A 27,399-nucleotide genomic window follows, 5' to 3' on the forward strand; every position below is an offset into this window, starting at 1 on the left:
AAACAGGCTTCCTGTGGAGCAGGGAGCCCAATGTGGGGCTGGATCCCAGGACCCTGGGACCATGACCTGAGCCGAAGGCAGACACTTAATGACGGAGCCACCCAAGCGCCCTATACTGGTTTTTTAAATCTTGAAACTGTCTCAAAGTAAAATGGAAAGTACAATATAAAACTCCTTTTCTTCCTGAACCATTTGAAAGCTAAGTGGCTGACCAGACACCCCATCACCTTTGAATACTTTTAGTGTATATTTCCTACAAGCAAGGATCTTCTACATCACCACCATAAAATCATCAAAACCAGAAAATTAACATTGACTCAGTACTACCATCCAATGTCCTGACCCCATCCAAGTTTCTTTAATTGTCCCAGTAATGTCCTTTGGAATAAAAATATTCAGTTCAGAATCCTGCATTGTTAACTTAGTATTTGCATCTTTTTGGTCTCCTTCAATCTAGAACAGTGCTCCCATCCTAGAACAGTGGTTCTCAAGCTTGCACAAGTGTCAGAATCATGTGGTGGGCTTGTTAAAACACAGACTACTGGGTCCTAGAGGTGATTTAGGGAGTGGCTAAGAATTTGCAGAAAATTCTCAGTTGTTTCAGATTCTGTCGGTCCAGGGACCACATTTTGAGAACCGCTGTTCTAGAGCCTCTTTACATTAAAGTCCACCAGCCTGACTGGCCCCTGATTGCTCATGCATCAGTAGGCTTGTGCACAAGGTGGAAGGTGAAGACGTAGTCTTATTTTCTTAGAATTTAAAATAATGCCCAGTGATGGGTATTAAGGAGGGCACGTACTGCATGGAGCACTGGGTTTTGTATGAAAACAATGAATCATGGATCACTACATCGAAAACTGGTGATGTATTGTATGGTGACTAACATAACATAATAAAAAAAAAAAGAATTTAAAATGATGCTTCCTACTACCAGTTGGTCGTGTTTTTAAAAAAGGAAGTACTAAATGTGGTTGTATTAGTTTCCCATTGCCACAATTTGGTGGTTTAAAACAACATACATTTATTATCTTAAGAGTTCTGGAGACCAGAAGTCCAAAATGGGTACCTCAGGCCTAAGATCAAGATGTCAGCAGAAGTTGCATTCTTTCTGGAGGCTGTAGAGGAGAATCCATTCCTTGTCTTTTCTAGCTTCTACGGACTGTCTGCATCCTGCTCATATGGCCCCCTTCCAACTTCAAAGCCAACAATGGCCAGACAAGACTTTCTCATGATGCATCAATTTTGACTCCCTCTTTTACTTACAAGAACCCTCATGATTACATTGGGCCACTGGGATAATCCAGAATAACACCCTCATTTCAAGATCCTAAACATCTGCAAAGTCCCTTTTGCCACGTGAGGCAACGTATTCACAGATTCTGAGGATTAGGACATCTTTGGGGTCCATTACTCTGCCTACCATAGTGAAGACCACTAGCTGTCCACCAAACTCTGTCCTTCCCTTCTAGGGGCACACAGCTAGACTACATTTTCCAGTCTTTTTCTGCAAATGGGTGAGGTCTCTCAAAAGGAAGGTGAGTGTAAGTGTGTGTTTTTTCCATACCAGGTCTGCAAGAACCTCCTTTGCATGCTCCTCCTGTTCTTTCTGCTTCCTCGGGACCTTAGAGGACGGGGGGCCTGGGTAACCACTGACCTGAATACCCATCCTGGACTATTAAGTGAGCAAAAATTAAAATTCTGTAGCACAGACACTACATTTTAGAGCCTTGCATTTTGGGTCTACTTGTTTTAGTAGTTGACCCTTCAGTAGTCAGTCAATCCTAACTAATACATCAACAAATGAGAATATTTCTTCATAGGCCTTTGACTCCTAATGCCCATATTTTATAAGACCTAAGCCTCCTACTTCTCTAAGAAGACCAGGGTCCTCTGAAATAGGCAACCATAGTTTTTCACCTCCTCCCTTTGAACATTTATTGGACAACAGGTACAGGGCAGGTGATGGAATGAATGCCTGTGGAATGCCTGCCTCTTTTGTCTTGCTGGGCATACTTTCCTTTCTCTCTTGTTGCCTTTTTAAACCAGGGCTCCTTCTCCAACTCTACTGCCCTCACCAGCTTCTTCAGCTTTCTCCTCTCCACTGGCACTTTAGCTTCCGCTTTCCAACCTGCTGGCCTTGACCCCAGTGTTGAGTCAGCCTTGCCTTCGCTCTGCTGAGCCAGCAAACCACTTCTCTATTCCTCTGCCTCTTTCCACAGTCAGACTCCACATGAGCTGGGGCCTCATTTTGGTAGAAGTCCAGAGATGGGAGGGAGCGGAGATTGACCTGGTCTGGGGGCTCAGGGAAGGACACAAAGAAGAAGCAGTGTTCTAGCTGACAGCTGAGGCTGAGGCTGAGGCTGAGGCTGAGGAGGCATTAGCCGAGCCAAGGAGGAGGAAGAAAGTTACAGGCAGACACACTACTAGGAAGAGGCTGCACCACAAATACACGTGGTAACTGGGGTGGGTCAAGGACGTGTGTAAAAGAAGGAAAGTGCTCCAGGGACAGGGCAGGGGTTGGAGCTGGGGTGTGGAGAAGCGTTGGGGAGCGAGGTGTGCTAGGCAGGGGGCTAGAGCTCCAAAGACAGCCTGGATAGTCGCCTCTGCAAAGCTCTGCGGCCTGCCAGGCCCCGCCCCCCCGGCCGTGCTCTTCAGTCGGAGCTCAAACCCACAACCCAGCCAAAGCAGTCGGGGGCCTCCAGAAGTGTGACCTGGGGTCTGCGCCCTGCTCGGCCGCTCTAGGAAGCTTGGGGAACCGGGTTGTGACTACCAGCCCGTTCTAATTTGTAAAAATGGAAGGACGACCGAGAAGATGGGTGATGGCCACCAAGGCTCCTTGTCTCCCAGCTTGTGCGGGGGTAGATTTCCATCTCAGCGGAGGAGCTTAGGAGAAGGCAGGGATGTGTGGGGCTGCGAGCAGAGAAGCCCTATTCAGTCTCCCTATTCCAAGGGCCGAGCTGTTCTGGGGCCCACCCACAAAGATCCCAGATATGGCAGTGGGGGGAGGGGGCTGTGAGCCCTGCAGAACAGCTCTTGGCACATAAGCACTTCGTCCAAGCCCTGCATTAGGAGACTGGAGCAGACGCTAGCATAGTTTCCAACAGGTCAAGGCCGTGTCGCCGGGACGTCTCCTCCAGCCCCCTGAAGCTCCTGCGTGGGACAGCTTCCAGCTCTTCTAGCCAACACGTGAGGATGAGGGCCCTGCCTCCCCGGCTCCTTAGGAGGGTAGGAGCCTGGCTTCCGTCAGCAGCAGCTAGCAAACCCAGATGGCCTAAGCCCGCACGTGTATCTTTCCACTCCGATTCTGCTCGCCACCCCTGGTGACCGCACTCAGAGCAGGATGGGATTTCTCAACGTTGGGATTCTTAGTTTCTCCGGAGATGGAGAACTCTTTGGTATGAGTGTGGGAGAGGGATCGGGCGGCAGAGCCGATGAGCTTCATGTGTGAGGAGGTGCGGCCTGGCTCTGGACAGTTACCTGCCCGCTTCCCTCGGGTTCTGCTTGTCAGACGTGGTGGCCAGCCCCGGGGCGTAGCCAGTGCTTCTGGCTAAGTCATTTCATTGATTTGAGCTTCCCTTCCGCCTCGGCACACGGGTCTGTAAAATGTTTGTGTGTAGAAACTTACTTTTTTTTCAGATAGAAATTTAGATAGTGCTCTCAAACAGACGCAAGTAAGGCTTCTTTCTTAGAGTGGGGGGTTGGGGGGTTGCCCGCGGGTCTGACAGGCTCTCCAGGGGGAGCTGAATCACCTCCCAAGAACCAGGTAGGGCAGAAACTACCGACCACTGCCAGGCACCGGGCTCACCTTCTTCGCTGAGCAGGCTCGGGCAGGGCACCTGTTCAGCTTCCCTCAGGCCTCTGGCCAACGCCATGTGAGCAGAAGTAAAAAGGCAACTCTCAGGTGATTCCCTGAAAAGAAATCTCGTAGTCCTCTGCTTCCTTTACTTCTTGCCCCTGGCTGGGAAAGGGGACAGCTGGAGTGGCTCTTGAACCCACGGGTAGATACCACGTATTGACGATGTGAAACCAACACGTCAGCATCAGTGACCTTGGAGAGTCGGTGTCGTTAAAGCCAGTGTGTCTGGGTCTTTCTGGAAAGTGGCTCAGCCAGTTGCATAACCAGGAGACCACGGCTCAAAGGACGAGTCTGATAACTTACACGTTCCCTACTCTCAGCCCTCAGCCATGCTCAACGTGTGGAAGGCCATTTCACTTATGTTCACATGTGTTCCCATGTGGCTTTGGCCCACTTTTATTTTGTTATTTATTTTATTTTATTTTATTATGTTATGTTAGTCACCATACAATACATCATTAGTTTTTGATGTGGTGTTCCATGATTCATTGTTTTCATATAACACCCAGTGCTCCATGCAGAACGTGCCCTCCTTAATACCCATCACCGGGCTAGCCCATCCCCCTTCCCCCCTCCCCTCTAAAACCCTGTTTGTTTCTCAGAGTCCATAGTCTCTCATGGTTCATCTCTCCCTCCAATTCCCCCCTCATTTTTCCCTTCCTTCTCCTAATGTCCTCCATGCTATTCCTTATGTTCCACAAATAAGTGAAACCGTAGGATAATTGACTTTCTCTGCTTGACTTATTTCACTAGCATAATCTCCAGTCCCATCCATGTGGATGTAAAAGTTGGGTATTCATCCTTTCTGATGGCTGAGTAATACTCCATTGTATATATGGACCACATCTTCTTTATCCATTCGTCTGTTGAAGGGCATCTCGGCTCTTTCCACAGTTTGGCTATTGCGGACATTGCTGCTATGAACATTGGGGTGTATATGGCCCTTCTTTTCACTACATCTGTGTCTTTGGGGTAAATACCCAGTGGTGCAATTGCTGGGTCATAGGGTAGCTCTATTTTTAATTTTCTGAGGTACCTCCATACTGTTTTCCAAAGTGGCTGTATTTGGCCCACTTTTAAAAAACTTCCTCAACACCCCCCCCCATAAAGAAGTCTGCAGGTTTGTTGAATGAGAGGATCAGAAGAGTTGGTTTATCATCCAATCAGGCATCAATGTAGATGCTAATTTCTGAAATGGTGTAAGAACACAAAGGAAATTAGTAGAAAATCTGATTTCTATTTCCTTTTCTTCTTGCATCATTTCCTGCTAGCTCCCACCTTTCTTTCTTTATTTATAAGGCGAATTTTCCTCACTCCTCTTTCCCCTTGGATTTTCCCTGGAGTGCCTACATAAGTTGTTCAAACATGTGACATCACGTGGGTCCTCAGTGACGGCTCATGGAAAAGTAGGACATAGCTGGCTGATGGTGATTGAGTACCAGGAGATGGTGACACCGCACGAGAGCAGGGACCTTCCTGCTGAGACACTGCTAAATCTCAGGGAAAGCGGAAAATGTCAAGAGTCACCTCCAGGTAAGAAGCAGCTGTAAAAAGAAATGTAAAGTGTTTAGCAGACTTTCTTTTCAAGTTGAACTGTTAATAATTGCCGTCCTTTATGAGTCAGCCATAGGTCTAGGAGTCTCCCATACACAGCATCTAATCTTTACAGGATTACTCAAGGTGAACATTCTTATTCACACTTTACAAATGAGACTGGAGTTCAGAGTAAGATTAGGGATTTGAACCCAGCCCTGACCCTTCCTCCCCCCCCCCCATACCACCCTTCCTTCCACTTCAGACAAGAAATATAAAGTATTAAAAGCTGGCCTTGGAGGATGTGATTGATTTTATGTGTTGTTTTAGCTGGCCATGGTGCCCAGATATGTGGCCAAACATCCTTCTGGATGTTTCTGTGAGGGTGTTTCTGGATAAGAGATTAACGTTTACATTGACAGATGAAAGCAGATTGCCCTCCATAATGGGGGTGGTCCTCATCCGATTAATCGGAGGCATGCGTAGACCAGACAGACTGACCTCCCCTGAGCCAAGAGGAATTCTGCCAGCATTGAGCATTCAGACTTCAACCCCAGCATCAGTGCTATTCCTTGGGTCTCCAGCCTGCAGATTTTGGAGAAAACAGTGTTCTCAGAGATCAGTGCCGGTAGATTACAAACTGAAAGAACCAGAGAGGAAGTGAAGTTGATTTGCTGCTCTAGGCGGTACTAGACTGCTTTCCTGCGTCTTCAGTGGTTTCTCTGTGAATGGCACAGGGGGTAGTGAGCTAGGTAAAGAGGCTGAGGCCAGACTAGTGTCCTCTCCCAGTTTGTAATCGCGCATCCGCAGTGGAGGTCCTCTTCCTGGGCTCGTAGGGGGACGGCTTTCCCCAGGCTCCTTTGCAGGTAGGGGTGATGATGTGACCGGTCAATGAAAGGTGGGTGGTATGATGTAAGCTACTTCCTGGCTTGGCCCACAAAGTTTTCTGTAGACCTCCAGCTCTCTCTTCGCCTGTTCCCGCCGCCTGGGAAGTTCATACTCAAAATGAGTCGACTAGAAGATGGAGGAGGGTCACCTGCACCATATTAGACATTGTATGAGCAAGAAATAAACCTTGAAGCACATCAACTCGCTTCCTAGGCTGGTCTGTGCTGACAAAGGCAGCATCCATTAGCCTCCATTGGTCAGAGGAAGCTAGGCTGCTGGAACAAAGGGAGTCAATGATGCAATGTTGTTAAAACAGAGCAACCGACTGATCTGTTTGCACAAGCTGGGCCAGTGTGATTATTTTTGCAGGTGTCTCAGTTTGGATGATAAATTATAGGGACGCCCTATTTAAGGAAAAAAGAACTTTAAATCTCTCTCACTTCCCAATCCAAAGTGAGCACTGTTGCCTGGCAGCTCTGTCCTCTGCAAGCTTCAGGGCACTGCTGTCATCTGGATGGTTGGAGCTGAGCTGCTGCCATGCTGAGGCTGTCATCAGCGATTTTTTTTTTTTTTTTTGAGAGAGTGAGAGAGAGTGAGTGTGCTCAAGGGGGGGAGGGGCAGAGGGGGAGAGAGAGAGAGAGAAAATCTCAAGCAAACTTCATGCCCAGTGGGGAGCCTGCCATGGGGCTTGATCTCATCACGCTGGGATCATGACCTAAACCGAAATTAAGAGTTGGATGCTGAGCCAACGGAGCCACCCAGGCGCCCTGAGGTTTTGACTTTTTTTTTTTTTAAGATTTCATATATTTATTTGACAGAGAGATAGAGAGGGAGCACAAGTAGGGGGAGCGGCAGGCAGAGGGAGAGGGAGAAGCAGGCTTCCCGCGGAGCAGGGAGCCCGATGCAGGGCTCGATCCCAGGACCCTGGGACCATGACCGGAGCCAAAGGCAGTCGCTTAACGACTGAGCCACCCAGGCACCCCAATGACTTTTTGACTTTTTAATCTTCTGATTCCCATGGTTAAAGAAAGACCAAAGTGGAGGCCACAGTTTGAATATACCCCTAGCCCAAGCACTCTTAGTCATGTAATTGAAACATAAAACTGTCCTGATTTTTCAATAATGCTGATTCTGACCTTAACCAAAATTAAGCTTCCTACTCACCTACACACACTTAAGCTAGAAGGAATATCAGTTTCTAGAAACCAATCACAAGAGAAAACAATGTATTTCCTCATGCTAAGTTGCCCTGGAACAGCTGAGAGGTAGGCGATAACCACTTCTGGTTTGAAGTTGTCTTGTTCACGAATAGTTTGTTTTCTGGCTCAATAAAATATTCATATCAAGTAAGTCTCTCTGGATTTTTCTCTTGACACCATTCTAGACTGTAAGCACAAAGAGACCAGAGTCCAAGGCTTTTTGTTTCTTTTTTATTGTTATGTTAATCCCCATACATTACATCATTAGTTTTTGATGCAGTGTTCCATGATTCATTGTTTGTGCATAACACCCAGTGCTCCATGCAGAATGTGCCCTCCTCAATACCCATCACCAGGCTAACCCATCCTCCCACCCCCTCCCCTCTAGAACCCTCAGTTTGTTTCTCAGAGTCCATCGTTTCTCATGGTTCGTCTCCCACTCCGATTCCCCCCCTTCATTCTTCCCCTCCTGCTATCTTCTTCTTCTTCTTCTTCTTCTTCTTTTTTTCTTTCTTAACATATAATGCATTATTTGTTTCAGAGGTACAGATCTGTGATTCAACAGTCTTGCACAATTCACAGTGCTCACCATAGCACATACCCTCCCCAGTGTCACTTCTTATTTTGAGATCATTAGATTCATAAGCAGTTGCAAGAACACAGAGATCCTTTATGTAGTTTCTCCATAATCGTAACATCTTGCAAAACTCTAATATAATATCACAACTAGGCTGTCGATAGTGGTACAAGGCCAAGATCTTGTACAGACGTCCTCAATTTTACTTGTACTCACGTGTATGTTATTTAGTTCTGTGCAACTTTATCACATGTGTAGATTTGTGTGACCACCACCACCACCACCGTCAAGATGCAGAAAGGCCAACTTTGCTTCTGTTCACTCTCCCTTCCTCCAGCTGCCAGAGCAACATCTGCCACAAAGAAGACCCTCCGCAAATGCTCGTTGAGTGAATGGATGAATGCTGTGCTAGCTAGGGTTCTCAGAAGCCGCAAAGGAGATGCAAAAAGCCGCCAGTGTAAGTGACATACATCCAACAGTCCAGAGGTAGGACTGCTGGGGACAGCTGTGCCATGTGCCACTGGGCCAGGTGGTTGCTGCAGCCCACCGTGTCCTGGGCTGGTGGGCGGGGAAAGTCAGGACATGCCCAGTCCTTCCAAGTGCAAGGCCTGGAGGTTGCACTCATTGCTTTCCCTCACATCCTTCTGGCCAGAACTGAGTTGCAAGCACATATCAAGCTACAAGGGAGATGGAGGCTGATGGTGTTATGGGGCTGCCATTATTCCTCCCTTCCCTGCGCTTGGCAGGGCTCCCCAAGGGGGGGGGGTACTTCCCGACCCCACTGATTTCAGCTCCGGCCAGGGGAATGGGGGCAGAAGTGACAATGTGTCTGTTCTGAGCCGAGGCCTTAAGTGGCCTCTCATGTTCCTCCTCATCCCACTGGCACAGGGGCCACCCTCCATGAGAAGAGCCTGCTGCAGGAAGCTAGGGGTCCAGAGGATAAGACAAGTGGAGCCCCCCTAAATCTGTTCATGGCCTGAAGCAGAGCTGCAAGAAAAATAAACGGCTTTTTTGGTGGGGGGAGGAGAAGCCACTGAGATTTGGGGTTACTTGTCATGCAACATCATTGCGGCAGAACCTTCATGCAGTGGCCATGAGGTCAGCCTTCACTGAGGAGTTCTACTGTTAAAGAAGGCAAGAACATGGGGTGCCCGGGTGGCTCAGTTGTTAAGCGTCTGCCAGGGTCCTGGGATCGAGTCCCGCATCAGGCTCCTTGCTCAATGGGGAGTCTGCTTCTCCCTCTCCCTCTGGGTTCTCTCTGTCTCTCTCAAATAAATAAATAAAGTCTTAAAAAGAAGGAGAAGAAGAAGAAGGGAAGAACACACATTAGTGTACCATGAGAATTCCGTGGGGATGAGAGGGGTCCTTCCTGGACAAAGCAGAGACCGCCCAAGCTGTGGAAGGCTCAGTTTGCATGAATATAACGTAAGGGGGAGCACGTTCCTGGAACTCTCTTGTGGCTGGAAGCACTGGAGATGGGCTGACCTGGGCCAACTGGAATGGTGAGAGCACACCGGGAGCCCCTCTGTCTGTGCCTTAACGAATAAAACGGTCATATTAAACAAAGTTTGGGAAGAGTTTTCTCTGCGAGGCAAGAGATGGTGCTAATACTAGAAGCCTGAAATAAATGTGTTCCACTGTGTTAATCATTTAATACAGTTCCACTGTATTAATCGTTAATCAGTGTCTGTCTGTTGCCGGTATAGCTGGAGAAAGCTGCCATTCTGGTCTGCATCCTATACAAGATTAGGAATGCACAGAAGACAGCTGCTGCATCTATGGGATCCATCAAACTTTACCTCTAAAGGATCATTTCTCCAAGGTGCCTCGGCTCCTCAGCACTCACAATCTGCATGATAAATGCAGCCTTTTAAAGGAAGCAGTTCTCCGTATTACTTGCTGACTATTCTGCCAAGAATTCGGGTGTACAGACTCGGCATCGAATTTTTTCTACGTGGGAAACTGCTAGAAATATGCAAGAGGTAAAAAGCCTTTGAAAGCACAGCGATTGAGGGGTGAATATCCATTCTGAGGTAGATGAATTCGTCCCTGATAAAGTATTGGCTGCTTATTTGAAACTGAGGAAAATAAAACATAGCTTAAAACATTTCTTCAAATACAAATACAACCTAAATTTTATCTAAGTTGTCTTTGCTTGTTTGTTGTTTGTTGTTTTGTTTTTTGGTATTTATCTTCCTACTCTGTTTTGAAAATTTAAAAACACTTAAAAATGTTGAAAGACTAGAACCACAAATGCTTTCTATCTAGATTCAATGGTTGTTAATGTTTTACCCTATTTGCTTTTTCTCCTTCTCTCCCTCCTCCCAACATACCAAAATACACCAGTTTTGAAAATAACTTACTAATATGACATCATGATCTCTAAATACTTCAGCACGAATCTCCTAAAAACAAGGACAATCTCCTATATAACCACAACGCCACCATCACACCCAAGAAAATTAACAATCATTCTACAATCACAACTAATATCCCAGCCATATTTACATTTTCCCAATTGTCTCCTAAAGATTTCTAGGCAATTCCCCCATGATCTGATCAAGGTTTGTAGATTCCATCTGGAGGTTCATCTGGAAACTCTACCCCACTCTAACTTCGGTTTGGTTTTGACCTATGAAGCTGATTTTTCAAGAATCCAGGCCAAGTAACTTAAAGAAAGTCACCCATTCTTCATTTGTCTGATTGTATCTGGATGGTGTTCTTTAACATTTGCTTTTAAGCCTGTATTATCCTTAAAATGGAAGTTAGGTCTGGAGACTCGATTAGGTTTAGGTTAAACATTTTTTTTCTTTGCAGGAATACTTTGCAGGCATCTCAGAAGAATGTTCATGCATCGGGTTTTTCCACTAGTGGAGATGCTGAGGGTGATGACTTGGTTGAGAAAGTGACTGCGAAACCTCCACGGAGAATGGTCTGCCCGGAAACGGAGATTGAGGCCAAGTTCACAGGCTAATGTTCTATGACGGATGCAATCCTATGACTGCAAAAAAGGCAGGGAAAAAGAATTGAAGCAGAAAAGGAGGGAAAATGAATGCAACGTGGTTTGTTGCCAAGCTGGTCATGGTTTTGTAAGCAGCCCCACTTGGTCACGTGGGGCGTCTTTGGAGGTGCTCTATGCACCGTTTCATATGGGAAGAGGTGTTCTCTGGCACAAAGCCCACAGCGTGTAAATGCCCCTGTACTTCTGGATTGTTTCCAGTGCGTCTGGGCAGCCACTGGGAAAGCCAGGACTTCTGTGGGTCCCACCGTGTTTGACTTGGGTATGGAGCTTCTGTAGACCTTTCCGGTGTAACGACAGCCTTGCCAAAGGCACAGATGTCTATCATTGTAGGAGGTGAGGTGACAAGATGGAGCCTGGAGCTTTACATCCATCACGGGGACCTCACCAGGGCAAGCGGGTCCTGAGAGGCAGGCAGGCAGGGCCAGACGCATCTGTGCGAATGGGCATACACTGGATCCAATGCCAAAAGGAACATCTTTCTCTTTGAAACCAGTAATGATCTGTGGAGTGACAATTTGCCCCTATAGGAATATCCTATTATGTACTGGTTTTAGTACCCACCGATTATTCTTGCCTGAACCACTTGTTACATCGGGAGTTGCAAGGTGTGGGGGCTAGTCGTGCCCACTGCGACTGTACTAGGGTGTCGTTTCTTCTAGGCTCCTCCGGAACACAACTAGGAATATATTTATGTATATAGGGATATATATATAGGGATTATTATATAGGGATTATGTATCTATATATATAAATATATACATTTTAATTTCCCCTTCTTTCTTACACAAATGCAGAACATTGTATATTCTTTGTCTCGATTTTTTTCTTTTAATAACATACACACAAGGAATTGTTCCATACTCATTCATAGATTTAAGTTAAATGCTAAAATTCATGAACTATTTACTACATATGTGTGTCCAGTGTATTAGTCAGGGTAGGCCAGGCAATGTTGTAGTAACAAACAAACCCCCAAGTCTTTACAAATAAAGTTTGGCGTCTTGCTCACATAAAGTCCTGTGTGGGGTAGGACACCTCCTGTGTCTTAAAGCCATGTGACTTGGAACAGATGTCCCCCATGGTCACCAGGCTGAGTAGTCATGCCAGAGCCCAGTCCCATGGCCCCAAGCCAACACAAGGGAGGTTGAAAATGTGTCTCATTCTTCATGAAGAGGAAACAGAAATGGCATTTGGTGAATTCTATAGTGTTGTCTCTGCCACACCAGACTTCACGCTCATTCTCTCATGGAAATCCCACCACAGCTCTACAAGGTAGGTACTTTTATTATCCCCATCTTACAGCAAAGGACACTGAGGCTTCAAGCTTCTGTATGCCTTTCAAAATGATAGTGTTCCTGTGTGTCGGGATTAATTTCAGATCCAGGTGTATCTGGTACTGTCCATTAAAAAAAAAAAAAAAGACACAGCAAACCCGTTTCATCCATGCACAAAAGCAAAATTCACAGAAACGTTGGGAGATCAGAGCGAGTGGTGTAGGACAACAAATATTTAGGCTTAGGATTAAGAAGCTATTTCTTACCAAAAAAGTGCAAAATAAAAATGAAATCCCTGGAACAATAAAGACTAAAACATCACAGGACACAATGTTTCAGTAACATTGGATGATAAAACAGCTTTATTTATAATTTCTGAATCAAAAGCTAATGTTATACACATTTCTTAATGTACAAAGTGGGACTGTAAACATTTTTTTCTTCCTCTTCCTAAGTAAGAGCATTGTATGTTCAGTGCATGAGAGAAATAATCACTTTCAAAACCATTTGGGATAGTTCTGAGGAATTAAGCCAAGTGAGCTCCAGAGATTTTAAAGTTGAAAAATCTTTCTTTTAGAGGAGGAAAAAATAAAATTTAAAGTCTTTTGGACAGTGTGTTTAGTCCCACATTATTTATTATATTTGTATACTATCTATTATTAGATTTATTGCCTAAGATTGGGTGCAACAATGCTGGATCCCAGTGTATGTTTTTAGTAAGTGATTGCGGCAAAATCAACAAAAATCACAAAACTAGAAACTCCACTTTAAATGAAGCATTGGCCATGCATATACGCAAGGGACAGCAGATTCCATGAAAAGATAAGGTGGTTCCGGAAGGTGACTGTTCTAGAACAAGGCAAAGCTCACCCTTGCCTGTGAGTGTGAAGCAAACTCATCCTGGCTGTTGATCCATCTCAGTTTTCACGATAATGCCCTGCAAGCATCAACCTCTTGTCAGTGGTTTCCAAACATCTTGGACCCTAACTACGGTAAGAAATATTATTAGCCGTGTATTCACACAGCCACTCACAGATGCAGTTTCATGAGACATAATACGAGCAAAACACTCTGACCCTCCCCCCTCAACCTACTCTATGCCCTCCTTTCCCCCAAATGCGGGCATGCTTGCACTCATACCCTGTAAGACCGGCGGTGTGAAGTCCCTAAGCTGTCACTGCTTACTGCTTTGGCTGGCCAATCAAACCAGCCTGTGTCGATCACCTATTTTCTCTCTTTGCTCCACAGCTCCCAGGAGGAGGAGAGGCTCGGTGCTTGGAGAAGGTATGGTCACCCCAGAATCAGGAACCAAACCCTGGAGCCTGGAGGACTCAGTGCTATTTATAGAAGCTGCCACTCCTCCTTTAATTCCATCTTCACAAATGTTCAGGTTCACTTAGCATCTTGACACATCACTAGGGTTGCCAGATTTAGCAGAGCAAAGCAAGCAAACAAAACCAAGACGCCCAGTTACATTTGAATTTCAGATAAACAATAATTCTTTAGTGTATGTCTTCTGCAATAACAATAATTCCTTGTTTATCTGAAGTTCACATTTAACTGGGTGTTTTGTTTTGTATCCGACAACCCAACTGGCCGCACACCCTGTTTCCCTTTGAACATCTTAAATCTTAAGGATAGATCTAGGCTGGACAGGATGTGGGCATTGCTCTTGGGAGGGGGAACATTCTGGCTTAGCCTCCTTCTGCTCCCCTCAGTTTTAATTGCTGGCGACGTGCCCCACAGCCCCCTTCAGGGTCCTCCCGCCCAGCAGTCACCCTTGGATAGGCAAGGTGGCACAAGCCCTGCTCCTGGAGTCTCCATAAGGGATCCTCTCCGTGAGGGACAGCCTACAGGGAGGACAGAGAATTGCGTCCTACTCCACGCCTCCTGAGTCGACCTCCCCAGCCTCCTTCCTGCTTCCAAGTCTATACATCTCGAAGACACATGCTTGCCTTTCCCTCAAAGCCTCTTCATCCCCTCAGGATTAGCACCTTTGGACTTGGTTTTTCTTCTCATTACTGCCCCCCCCCTGACACCACCCCAAGACAACTGGTCATTGCCTGAAATTGCTCACAAATGGATAGTTTAGGGAGGTGCTGGGATCTTCTCTGCCTCTGTGCCTCACATTTGATCAATGGCAAGAATAAATCTCACCTCCCGGTAAAGGCTTTGAGTCTGAGTAGTGAGCTTGGGGGCCTTCCAGGGCCTCCCTCCGTGGCTTGGGTTGGGTTGTGAGGTAGTCACTGTGTTTCTTCGGTGGGCGGTGAGCAGCACAGGGCAGGGGCTCCACATTGGTGGAGTTAGTACATGAAGGAGAGCCTGCTGCAGGTGGACAGAGAGCGGCAGCTGAAAAGTATGGGCCATGATCCTTGCCGTCCCCTCCTTCTGCTTTCTAAGACCTTTTCAGGAAACACACCTTCCTCCTTCTGATTGCCGAGATCCATCAAGACCTGTTGCCCAGGCCACAGTTTCTTCCGGGGCCTTCTCTCCCCTCGTTAACACTTACTTATCCAGACCTTTCTGCCAGGGCCGTCTGGGTTGTCCCAAGTGCTATTAAAAAAAAAAAACCACAACAAAACTGATGTCCAAATGGCTGCCACTGGGATAAATCTGCAATTCCCTATTAAAAAACAACAACAACAAAACCCTCATAGACGTTTATGAAGTTCTGCTATTTGGGGCTAGCACTTAGGGTCACCTAAGGTTAAGACATAAGTACCTGCATTCAAGACTCATAGTGGAAGTCAGGATTTGAATACATTGCAAAGCCCTTTCAGGACGACCCTAAAAGACTAGGAGATAATAAGATGCCTTTTACACGGCTTCTAAAGGTCATCTAATGATGTGGAATCAGAGCATTTGATCAGATTTTCCCTAAAGTTTCCCTACTTGTTCCAAAGAGATTGTTCAAATTTTACATAATAAAACAACAAGCTACTGTGTTCACTCTGCGCCAGGCAGGATTGCTGGCAACCCCTCCGGTCTTCGTGAGAACACCACGAGATCTTCGGTTCCCCCTCCGCAGGTGGGGCAGTTTAGGCGTGGGGGCTGACAACTAGCCCACGCACAGCACCCCGCGCTAGAGCTGGTACATAAACCCGAGGCAGCAGGACGTGCACACGACACGCGTCCACCCTGCGTCTCTGCGGGCCTTCGCGCGGGCTTTCCCACGCTTACTTTTCAGGTTGCGCTTCCTTGCGTTGTAAACGGGGAGACCACATACTGTTCTTGGAAAGCCTCTGCTCTTTTCCATTACCCCCCAAACTGGGTCCTCTGGGTTCAAACTGGCACAATTTGCAGCCCAGTTTCTAACATTTTAGAAACTATGTATCTATGGAACAATGGCTGTATCTCTTTTTAGGGATTTGGTTTACTGGAATCTGTAAATTTCACTCAGATTTTAAGCCCAAAGTCCTGCCTCATTCACTATGTCATGTTTCTTTCCTCATTTTCTCAAAATTGATCAGGTTAAATCTTCAACATCTCTGTCTCTCTCCTACCCTTCTTTCTCGGTTTTGATTCCACAGCTTCCCAAGCAGGGTTTCCACACCGCGCTTCACTAAAACTTTGGTTTCCTCAGCGGCTGCTCACATCTAGCTGCATCTTACAGCCCTTCACAGTCCGCTCCAGTCTCCGCTGGGGGCTGGGTGGAACTGAAGAAGAGGGGAAGGAGTAAGACCAGGGACAGCTGCACCGGACGAATTCCAACACAAGGCAAAGAAGAACCAGTGCTGACAGCTACCGTGGTTCCAAGGAGGGAGTGGCATTTGAGCTGGTAATGGAAGACTTCCGAAGATTTTCTGGGGGAAAGAAGCACAAAGTAGAGCCCAGGCTGCGGGAGGGGAGATGAATTCGGAGTCTCCGTGTCCCTCAGACCAAAGATCCCTGGTCTCTTCCCTGGAATGAAGTGCCTAGGTATTGTCAAAGTCCAGAAAAGAGTAAATTATTTTTTTTTCTTGGGATATTCTCCTCACTCTAGGTTGTAGCTGAGTATATCTGATCTATTTAATATATATGTGTATGTATAAAATAGCATACAGACACAAAACACACACCCAATTCTCTGCTGAAATTCCAGTTGTTCTTTCCCACTCAAGAAAGCATGTTAAACGCAAGCATGTGGGGCGCCTGGATGGCTCAGTAGGTTAAGTGTCGGATTCCTGGTTTCAGCTCAGGTCACGATCTCAGGGTCAGGGGATCTAGCCCCGTGTCAAGCCCTGCAAAAGGCTCTATGCTCAGTGCAGAGGCTGCTTGAGATGCTCTCTCCCTCTCCCTCTGCGCCTCCTACTCGTGTGCATGCTCTCTCTCTCCCAAATAAATAAATAAATCTTAAAAAAAAAGAATGCAAGCATGCAAGCATGCAATCCTGGTATTTCCACAGACATGATCTCACATGGGTCTGATTATTCAGCAGGGTCAATCATCTGAAAAGGTCAGCCCTTTAACAGGTACTAGGAATCAATCAGTGTGTGACACAACACAGAGGTGACTGCCATGCTGCAGTGAGACATTTGGGAGGCGCAGGAAAGGATTATTAACTCCCAGAAGCCTGTGGCTTTCTTTTTTTCCTTAAACAGCTTCCAGATGATTCCTGATGAGTGTTTGCAGGGGTGCTGGGCTGCCTTTAACTTACATTCTTCCAATATTCCAAAGTAGCCTATGGTGGGGGTGTGGTGGGGTGGGGGGAAATGGGGGGACACATGTGGACACCTTGTCCCAGAGTAAGATGGAAAACAGTGAATCACACATCTAGCAAAAGATCAGAGATGGTACTTTGAAAGATTTATGTATGTCCTTTCCTTTTTATGACTAATAAAGATCATTACTAAAAGTTATTTAAAATGTTTCCAATAATTAGAAATGGTTATTCTGGTTTAAAACCCATTTCAAAAAAGATAAGGGAATTATGATAAGGTTATAATGATAGTTTGGGGGTAATAGTTGTAATCGTCTTCTCCCAAGTACTTTGAATGGCTCCTGTATGAGGAGCTTTGAAGGATTTGGTTGGGGTGTGTGAGAGCTGGTCGCTGCAGTCAGGACCTTTAGAGTCCAAGAACCCCGACACAAAAACCAGCGTAGATTACAAGGAGTAGGAATATTCCTGTTTGAACTTGGCTCTGCTTGAAGTAAAGCATGCATGACCCCAAACCAGGAGTTACTCTCTCCTTCCCTTTAAGACCTTGCTGGTGACCCACTGAACCCCTGGAGATATTCCGGATTAATTTTTTTTGTCCCTCTAAACACTTCTTCAGTACTTCAGTTTTTTACTTGTAAATTTCTTTGTTCTTTTTGAGAATAAGTCTCCTCTTTCCCTGTGACTGACACATCCTGAAGGCGAAAGGTACTTCTGGTTTGGACAGTGCTCCCTTGACTGCTCCCCCGCCCTCCCCTCCGCTCTCCCAGCTACACCCACCGCCTGTGCAGGCTCAGTACAGGGAAACAGCCTCCTGGCATCAGGAGTCAAGGTTTCTTACTCACTAGGTAACTGGACAACCCTCACTAATGGAGATGGTCTATGGAAATGCTGGCCCAAGCTGCTCTTGGTTTAAATGCAAATTCACAGATTTAAAAACAACCCAGTGGTAGTCAGAACTTATAATTGTTAAAGAAAGGTGTTTAAAGGCAGACCAGCTTTCACTATGGCCTAATCATACTTTGAGAGCCCTGAAAAAGGGACAGGCCAGATGAGAAACAGGAGTAGCTTGCTAAGGGGGCAAGGGGGAAGGTGGGCCTCAGGGCTTTCTCTCTTCTCAGATAGAGAGGGCATTAAGTGATCTCCCACGAAAACTCAATGTGACCACCACCCTGGCACTTTCCGATTGCTACCTGTAAACTTCTAAACCCCATAGATATTTACATTGCTGTCTGCAGTTTTAAAAGAGTTCTCACAGCCTTGGTTTCATTTGATCCTCATGAATACCTTGCCGGGGGTGAAGGATACATTTCATTATCTGCACCTTGGAAAAGGTAACCAAATCTTCCACCACAAAAATCAGAGGAGCCAGGAGCCGAGCTGGCATTAAACAAATTACAAATTTGTTTTAACTGAATTAAACAAATACAGAAATATATGAGTGTTTTAAGGTAAACAGGTCTCTGCCCTAAAGAAACTCATAGTCCATTTGGGGAGAAATGCTCAAAATTAAAAGAATTAAAATAACAATACAATTTAATAAGGAAAGACCAGATACAAGAGGGTCAGTGCATCCTTCACTGTGAAATGAAATGAAGAAAGTGCTATGATTCTAAGTGTACTTAAGCAGCTTTCATCCCATAACTGAATTGAAATCCCCAGTGTACGTCACCTGCCACCTAACCTTCATCTCAAGTCTCTGCTTAATATTCCGGGTTTTACTAGGATTCCTTACGTGTCTATCAGAAGTCCAGCTTTACACTTAGCTATGGTGATGTCTGAGCTTGTCACATCCTCTTCAGTCCTGTATTTGCAGTGCAACCTCTGGTGCTCCGCACCCTCCTGCCGTTTTTTTTTTTTTTTAAGCCACAAGGAACATGAAAAAGGGAGTGGGGGATATCTGTGTTCAGTGTTCCAGAAAAGCCCACCCTCACCTCCTGGATTTGCTGAAGGGAGTAGAGTTTAGAGAATGGTGTGGTGACTCATGAAATCAGATACTAAGAAAGACATTTAGGAGGAGGGTGTTTTAGGAAAGAATACCGACCTGGCCAAAGAGAGAGTGAGAGACTACAAAGCCAGAACATGCCCACGGTCAGGACTATCTTCACCTGACAGAAGAATCATGGTGTGATAATGTGTATATGGAGAGGGATAACTAATAGGGATGACAGATCATTTAAAATTGAGACTTCCAAAAATCTAGGATGGCACTGGGTATCAATGCTCTCCAGAAAACACAAATTGTCCCCAAATGCCTCCTCCTCCATCTGGGGATTCTGTGGCCTTTTCTGTGGAGACTATGGTCTTGTCTCCTTATTCACTCCTTATATCACATTGGCAAAAACAGATACAAAAGTCTCTAGTCTACTCCTAAGTACTAATGTATTCTGAAGGCAGAGCATGGGCAGCAAGACCAGACTTCTGGCCTAACACCTGCAATGTGTCAAATGAGCACAAAGACAGACTTAAAAGGCAAATAACAAACTGGGAAAATATTGGCAACATAACTAACAATATTTTATCTTATAGTCTTTTTTTTTTTTTTTAAGATTTTATTTATTTATTTGAGAGAGAGCATGAGAGGGGGAGGGTCAGAGGGAGAAGCAGACTCCTTGCTGAGCAGGGAGCCTGATGTGGGACTCGATCCCGGGACTCCAGGATCATGACCTGAGCTGAAGGCAGTCGCTTAACCAACTGAGCCACCCAGGTGCCCCTTATATTATATTCTATAAAGAGTTCTAGCAAATGAGTGACATGAATATAAAAGATAAAAGTAGGCAATTCACAGAAGTGACATAAAAACAGGTTCCATGCGGGACGCGTGGGTGGCTCAGTGGTTAAGCATCATGATCCCAGGGTCCTCGGATCGACTCCCACATCGGGTTCCCTGCTCAGCGGGGAGCCTGCTTCTCCCTCTGCCTGCAGCTTCCCTTGCTTATGCTCTCCCTCCCTCTCTCTCTGACAAACAAGTAAATAAAATGCTTTTTTTTTAAAGATTTGATTAGATTAAGATTTAAGATTTTAAGATTTGACTATCACTGGGTTGTTTTGTTTTTTAAGATTTGATTATTTCTGGATGTTTTAATTTTTTCATTTTGCTTATTTATGGTTTACTGTTTTTCTGTAATGAATGTCCATTTCTTTTATAATAATTTTAAAAACCGGGTAATTACATGAAAATAAAAGAAGTAAAGGCATTAATAAATTCTGAATTCACTGGAATTAAACTGTAACTGATCATTAATAAATAAACAAATCATAAAGTGCTAGCATTTACCTTGAATTAATTAGATTTAGTTTTTCTGCCATCAGAAGTAATAAGGCCTAGAATAAAAAGTGACTTGAGTTATAGAAAAAAGTCACAATTCAGGCATTACCTGTCTTTGAACTGTGAAATCTGTACCTGTTATGTGTTTATATGTGTGGGGCCTAGAAGACATTTGGAAGGATATCCACTAAATTTAAAAGCGGTCCCCTTCAGCAGGTGGGATAAGAGGAGGAAGGAAGGTAAGTTTTTCTTGACCCTACTCTGTATTGTTTATTAGAACAAGCATGCAAAAATCTAAGTATCTTTACAAAGCATATTATGAATATTTAGAAATATGAACAGTATCTATGGTATGTTGGGAAAAAAAATCAGAATGCAAAATATACTAGATCATGTATCTACATGTGAGAAAGGCCTGGGTGGGAATACTCTATCATGAAAATAGTTGTTCATTTATTAGCTCATTTATTCCACAAATATTTGTTGAGCCCCTACTAAGGGTCAGGCACTTGGGATATAGCAAGGAATCAAGTAGCCAAATATGGCTCCCCTCGTGGAATTTATATTCTAGCAGGAGTAAATACGTTAGTTGGTGAGTGAGTGCTACGGAAAAACTGGAGCTGATTAACATAGACTAGCACTGCCGTGAGTGAGGAGGAGGGTCACACGGGTTGGTCAGGGAAGGCCTGACTGAGGTGACATTTGAGAAAAGGTCTGAAAGAGGTGAGGGAGTGAATTAGGCCAATATCCAGAAGAGCTTTATAAGCAGAGCGGACAGCCAGTGCTAAGGCCCTGAAACGGGTTCAAGGAAAACCAACGAAGGCAGTGAGGCTGAGTCAGAGATAAGCAGGGCAGTTAGCTGGTGTTGGGCTCCGTAAGGAGTTTGGCTTTTTACTCCAAGTAAACTGGGCAACCACTGCGTGGTTTTAAGTGGAGAAATGCCGGGATCCCTTTGGCTGCTGTATGGACATTAGGCTTTGGGGGGAGGGGCAGCATAGCAGAGACCTGGTTGTTGGGTGAGGGATGCAGGGTGCTGTGGGGATGCTGAGGTGTTGGATACTAGATATAGTTTGAATGCAGAGTCAACAACATTTCCCAATTGGGTATAGGATGTGAGAGAAGTGTATGAGGATGGCTCTGAAGGTTTAGGCCTGAGTGAAGGAAGTGGAGTTGCCATCAACTCAGATGAGAAGGACAGCTAGACGGAGGTTTGAGCTGGGGAAAGAACTTATCTGTGGACCTGTTATGTTTGAGTGTAAGAGCAATATAAACTCTGTTTGAAGAATGTTTCTAATATTATGATGACATCTTTCCAAATAAATCATTTCAAGACTCCTGATTCAGCAATTATTACGTTCCCAGTACTGAAGATATGCGTTAGTCACTGCTAGTAATCTGGAGAAATCATGGGAACAGAAGATATGCCAGAAGACTGGAGCCTAGATTCCAGTTTTCAGAAACGGGGAAAAAACCGAGGGCTGCAAATCCGTCCACAGTCCTGGCAATATTCTGGAACATGTGAACTCCGAAAATCAGTTATAGCTCCTCTTGGATTCAGCCTGGAGTTGAGCAAGTCAGACCAATATATGTAGTAGGAAAAACCCAGGCTTTCCTTCCATGTCTTCTTTCCTATTCTATAGAACTCTTCACTTCTGATAACTTCTGACACCAAATATATGGGGGTTTTCCCCCCCAACCTAGCAATTTTCTCTGACACCAGCTGGTTGTCTCACAATTTAACTCAATTCTGACACTATCCACCTGGAGAGAGCTAGCATCAGATCCCCCAGTCCCATGAGACTGACCACACTTCAGGTACCGATCACATGTAGCGGGTCCCCAAGTTACCCACAACTTCTGACTTGGCTCCTCCCCTTGGATTTGATCATTTGCTAGAGCAGCTCACAGAACTCAGGAAAGCACTTATTTACAGTCACCAATTTATTAAAGGACATAATAAAGGATACAGACGAACAGCCAGATGAAGAGATACAAGAGGGTGGGGTGCGGGAGGGTGCCAAGTACAGGAGCTTGGAACCAATGCAACCACAGCCAACGACCAAGTATTAGAACAGAAGATGCTCCTAGTGCTCTTATCACTCGGGAAATTCCGAGGGTTTTAGGAACTTTGCGCCAGGAATGAAATGAAGACCAAATATGCAAATTCCTTCTTATAAATCGTAACATCTCGTAAGGTAGGCCAGAAGACTGAAGCCTAGGTTACCGTTTTCAGAAAGGAGGTAAAAACAGAGGCTGCCAGTCCGTTCAGTCTAGGACGTGTCATTAAGGGGAGGACACATGAACTCCAAAAATGAGCAGTAGCTCCTCTTGGATTCAAGTTGCACTCAAGAGCAAGTCAGGCCAAAATATTTAGGAAAAAAAAGGGGGGGGGGGGCGGGGGCCATTTTGGGCCTTGCAAGTCCGCCGCAGGAGTGGGAGGGTTTCTTCGGACAGGTCTCGGGCGGGCTGCAGGCCGCGGGCTGGGGGCCGCTGCACCGCCCTCCGTCCCCTACGGGCAGGCTGCCTGCTGCTCGGGGCTGCTGACCAGGCATTGGGGCCGCGCGCGCGGACACTCGGGGGGCGCTTGGCACGGCGGGTACAACGTGCACAGAAGGCGGGGGGGCGTTCATTCTGGAGCGCTCTTACCCTGTCCCTTCTCTTTCCTCACCCAAGGAAACGTCCTGCCCGACGAGGGAAGCCGCGAGGAAAAGTAAGCGATGAACACAGTGAAACTTCCCTCCGCTTCCGCGACGGAGCTGCCGGCACAGGAACGGTTAACGCACGCCTCGCCGGGAGGACCCACAGCCGCAGGGCCGAGCTGCCTGGACCTCGGGCAGCACCGGGTCCGCCGGCGGTTGCTAGGCGACCGGAGGCGGGCCGGGGGCCAAGCTTCCCTGCCCCCTCCCGCCCCAGTCCCACCCCGCCGGGCCGGCCGGGCGTCAACACCCGCGACCGGCGAGGCGCCGCGGCGCATGCGCTCCTCCTACGGCGCGGCGCGGAGTGACGCGCTCCCCTCGCCGCCGCGCTCTGTGCCCCGCCCCCTCTTGTGCTGTCGCCCCGAGCTCAGTTCTCTTCCAGACCCGGGCCTGTCCACACCGCGTCTCCAGTCTTGTGGACAGTGCAGACCCGCGTCCCGCGCTCCCGCGGTGGCGATGGTGATGGGCCGGGGGGGCGAGCGGGGGGGGCTGGAAGAATGAGGCGGCACGAAGGGAGGGGGCAGCTGCCGCGGACTCACTTCCGGAGCACGGGCGGAAGTGGCTGCGGTGGATGGGGGCGGGGGAGGGAAGGAGCGCGAGGGGAGGGCCCGGCCGCCGGGGGTCGAGGGGGTGGGGCCTGGGCCGCTGGTCGGGACCCGGCCTGGGGCCTGGACTCCGACCTGGGAGGGCCACGGCTTCCAGCTGAGACCAGGCGGGCGGGATCCAGGTAACGACCCAGCGCAGATGGGGTGAGGGTCGTCCGGGCGGTAGAGGGGTGGGGGTCAGAGTCTAGGAGGGTCGCAGTGTCACTCTCTTACCCCGTGAACACGGAGCGCGGGGCTCGGAGGAGAAGAGTGGGAGGAGTTAAACGGGGGGGGGGGGCATGGGAACGCCACGCCCCTACAGGAAGGAAGGGTGTGTGTGTGTGTGTGTGTGTGTGTGTGTGTGTGTGTGTTTAGGAATAAATTTAGAAGGGAGGGGGCGACGGTGTGTGTGTGTGTGTGAATAAACTTAGAAGAGAGGGGGCGACCGGGGTGGGCTTCCCAACTGAGAAACTGGAACAGTCCGCAGCTGTTGCCGGCAGGACTCGGGCCTCTCTTCAGGAGAGCGCGCTCAGTGGCCCTGGGAAGGAGTTTGAGATTAGGAATTCCATCCCTGGCACAGTTTTGGGAGCAGAGGGGGAGGCGAGGGTGAAGGGACAGGAGCAAAGAATGCATGTGGAAGGTGCCAGCGTCTGGGTCTGGAATGGATTTAGTTCGCTCCGGGAGAGCTGACCCTGCGATTAAAACACTGAACACTCTAAGAAGCTTGGGAGATGGAGGAGATTAGTGTGTGGCAGTAACAAGACAAGAGGGAGGCGGAAGAAGGATGTTCTTTTCTGTGTTTCTTAGAAGACAGTCTGCATTGATGGTAGAGCAGGGTAAAGGAATCTAATTTTTTTTTGGTAAGGGATCTGGTCTTAGGAATCCATTTGGGTATGTAATAGATTAGAAAGTGTCGTAATGTTTAAATATTCCACAGGTTAACACTGAAATCAGCCTTCTGGCCATGCCGGTTCTATGGCCTGTTTCTTCTCATGAACCCCAGCAGAAGACGGACCGGCCAGTCCTCACAGTGGATGACTGCCCTTCCCTGAGCAAGAGATGGGATAGAACCTGGGATCTGCCCAACACCAGACTCTGGGCTTAATAAGCCAGCTGAATGAAGGAATGTAACAGACCCCTGGGAGGGACACTGAACCCTGCAGTGGGGGGGGGAGGGGCGTGGACATACCCCTTCCCCCCCAAACTCCTCCCCCTCAGAGTCCACTCAGCCATGGACTTTGGACCTGGATAAGAGGAGAGAAGCTGCACTTTGGCTGGTGTATCTGATTTGGGATTCTAAGTTTTGGAAATGGAGTGCTGGAAGGGGGTTTGATGATCTCCAGGGGAGCAGCTGAGAGAAGAAAGGTAAGGTTCCTGCCTCACTTCCCACGGGGTGTCTGGCTGCTGTTGTGCAGAGAATGTTGAGTGGGGCAAACCTGGGGACGCTGCCATTTAGGACGTGCCTGATGAGAACCCCACCCTGATGGGTACGCAGGAAGCTTCACCTCTGTTCCACTCTCTCAGGGTGCAGACTGTTCCCAGCCTGTCTTTACCCAGGCAGAAGGAGTACCTTGTAAGGGGTTGTGTGCCATGCAGTTGTGAAGTTAGGCCTAGGAGAACGTGAAAAGGATTCAGGCTTCTGAGGAGAGGTTAGATTAGAGATTGGATTATTTATAAGGGCCAACACTGAGTCCACACATTTTGGGCTAAGTAATACTCTAGGATGGATTACCTAGGCAGAGGCAGGCTGCTGTGTTTGGGGGAACTAACTAATAGAACTGCCTTGGGGGAGGGTAGAAGATGGTCTAGATAACTTCCTAAATTGTCTCTCTTCCTCCTGCCTCTAAAGGGGGTTTAGGCCATGAAACCTTATGCAGATAGCGGAGGGACAGAATACAGGTTTGAGATCAGTTGAATTTTTGTTCTAGCTCTGACTTTCTTAGTGTGCAACCCTAGATATATGGGTTAAGCTCTGCCATGTTCTGTTCACCTGTGAGATGGGGATAACTAACTTTACAGGTCCCTCACAGGTTGTTACAGGAAGCAAATGAAATGACAGATTTTGAAAAGTATCCAGGGCCGTGTCCATGGAAAACAGTACCATTGACGTTGCTTCATGATGCTTGTATAATTAGTACATCCAAAAAAACTCTGAATTAGGAGTCCTGTTCTTTTATTGAATTAGTGTATTGGCAAAACCCTTGGATGTCCTCAATTAAAAGCCTGGCCTGAATTTGTCTCATCTTGTTCCTGTTAAACAATACCTGGGACCATCAAATGGTGGAAAAGGTGTACGGGTCCTAGGAGAACTTAGATGGAGGGATTCTGGTCCTCAGGGCTCTCCACACTTGTGATAAGTGTCCCTCTTTGGGGTAGCAGATTAAAGAGGGGTGGAGGAAAGTCCAAGTCTCAAGGGCCAAGTGTGTGGTTAGGAGACAGAGCTCCATTTCTTGGAGTAAATGCTGGGCCTTTTCTTCCTGTGCCATATCCTGGTATTCTCTCCTGCTCTTGAAGATGACAGTTTTTTTTGGACTGCCATCTCTTAGCCTTTATATTTTTGCAGGCTCTCTTTCCAAAGACCTGTTCATAGTTACCTTCTCACCTCCTTCCTGCTCCTTCCTTGAACTCCAGTTTACCTACACCAAGATACCTGCTTTTCTCAGTGACAACAAACAGAAAGGAGATGTGTTGGGAATTTTGATAGACAGTGGGGTACGGTGGCCTGGGGGCACAGGGCAGGAAGCTTGGCTTCTAGCATCTCCTTGCTTCTTACTAGCTGTGTAACACCTAGAGCTCACATTCATTGGGGTTGGCAGCAATAACTAAGGTCATTTGCAAGCTGAAAATCATATATTTATGACTTGGTTTCTTTTTTCCCCCTCCTTCACCAGCCCAGTGGTGAGCTGTTCCTTCTCTGATCTGAGGCTGGCTTGGGGCAGTACCTTTCAGCCCAGGCTTCTACTTTAGAAGGTACAGATTTCAGGGTGGCATGTCACTTCCCCCAGCTTGGCCCAGCAAATTCCTGGTGCCAGTCCTTGCAAGGGGTATCTGGTCCCAGAATGCGTCTGCAGCCCTCATCTTACCTGGAAGGCCTGTGAGTGCACAGAGTTGTGCTATATTTATATGGCACTTATGTTACGTGAAGTGTCCAGGCTGCTGGGTCACTTTTCTGTCACCACACTGTTGTAAGGAAGAGAGAGCAGGGATTATTTCCCCAGTTTGATATGTAAGGGGAAGCTACAGAAGCCTTGAGCACAAAGGGCTTGCCTAAGTGTGGACAGGCAGATACTGTAATTGCCTGCCCAGACCTGATGAGGGCCATCTGCATTCTGCTGCAAACCTTCAGGGAGGGGAATTCAGTGCCCTGTCAGACAGCCTCTCTGGTAAGACCTTTCCTCCCTAGACTGAACCGGAATTCCTCTCCCCTGTCATTTTCACCGAAAGTACTAGTCCTGTGCTCTGCCTGACCCTGTCACAAGATAGCCTTCTCACAGGGGTACCAGGATCTCAGACCACTCAGCCAGGACCGATGATAGACTTAACCAAAAGCTGTGGATGTGTTTTAACTGAATTTATTCATACCAGTCTGTCATACAAGAGGAATTGTATGTGGCTATAACCAGAAGTCTCATCTCACAGACATTGCTCACTAGTCCTTGTATTAATCTTTTCTCTTTTCTTTGATCTTGATGAGCTGTGTTTCTGGGTCTCCAAGGGGAGTGGGGATGTTGGGAGAATGGGAGAGGGGAAAATAGACACAACGCTGATTGATTTTACTTCTTCCAGCCAAGATCTGTCTTTTAAGTTCAGAGCATGAATTCGTTCCAAATTGTAAAAAAATTCAGGGTATCTTAGGTATGGTTTAT

General features: G+C 47.0%; 1 protein-coding gene across 1 annotated transcript; it reads left to right on the plus strand.

The window, feature by feature from the left end:
• Positions 1-22,970: 22,970 nt before the first annotated feature.
• Positions 22,971-24,699, plus strand: LOC116629167. Its single transcript, XM_032399467.1, has 2 exons — positions 22,971-23,408; positions 24,471-24,699. Exons 1-2 carry the CDS (start codon positions 22,971-22,973, stop codon positions 24,636-24,638), a joined length of 606 nt encoding a protein of 201 aa, XP_032255358.1. The 3' UTR covers positions 24,639-24,699.
• The last annotated feature ends 2,700 nt before the right edge of the window (positions 24,700-27,399 follow it).

The sequence above is a fragment of the Phoca vitulina genome, unplaced genomic scaffold (assembly GCF_004348235.1).
Source record: "Phoca vitulina isolate PV1807 unplaced genomic scaffold, GSC_HSeal_1.0 scaffold328, whole genome shotgun sequence".
In the NCBI taxonomy this organism is placed as follows: Eukaryota; Metazoa; Chordata; class Mammalia; order Carnivora; family Phocidae; genus Phoca; species Phoca vitulina.

What these genes read in the sequence shown, in the direction of transcription:
- LOC116629167 (XM_032399467.1), top strand. Translation starts at nt 22,971, where the DNA reads ATGAACACAGTGAAACTTCCCTCCGCTTCCGCGACGGAGCTGCCGGCA. An exon ending in GCGCTCCCGCGGTGGCGATG is followed by an intron (nt 23,409 to 24,470) that starts GTGATGGGCCGG and finishes AATATTCCACAG; the next exon opens with GTTAACACTGAAATCAGCCT.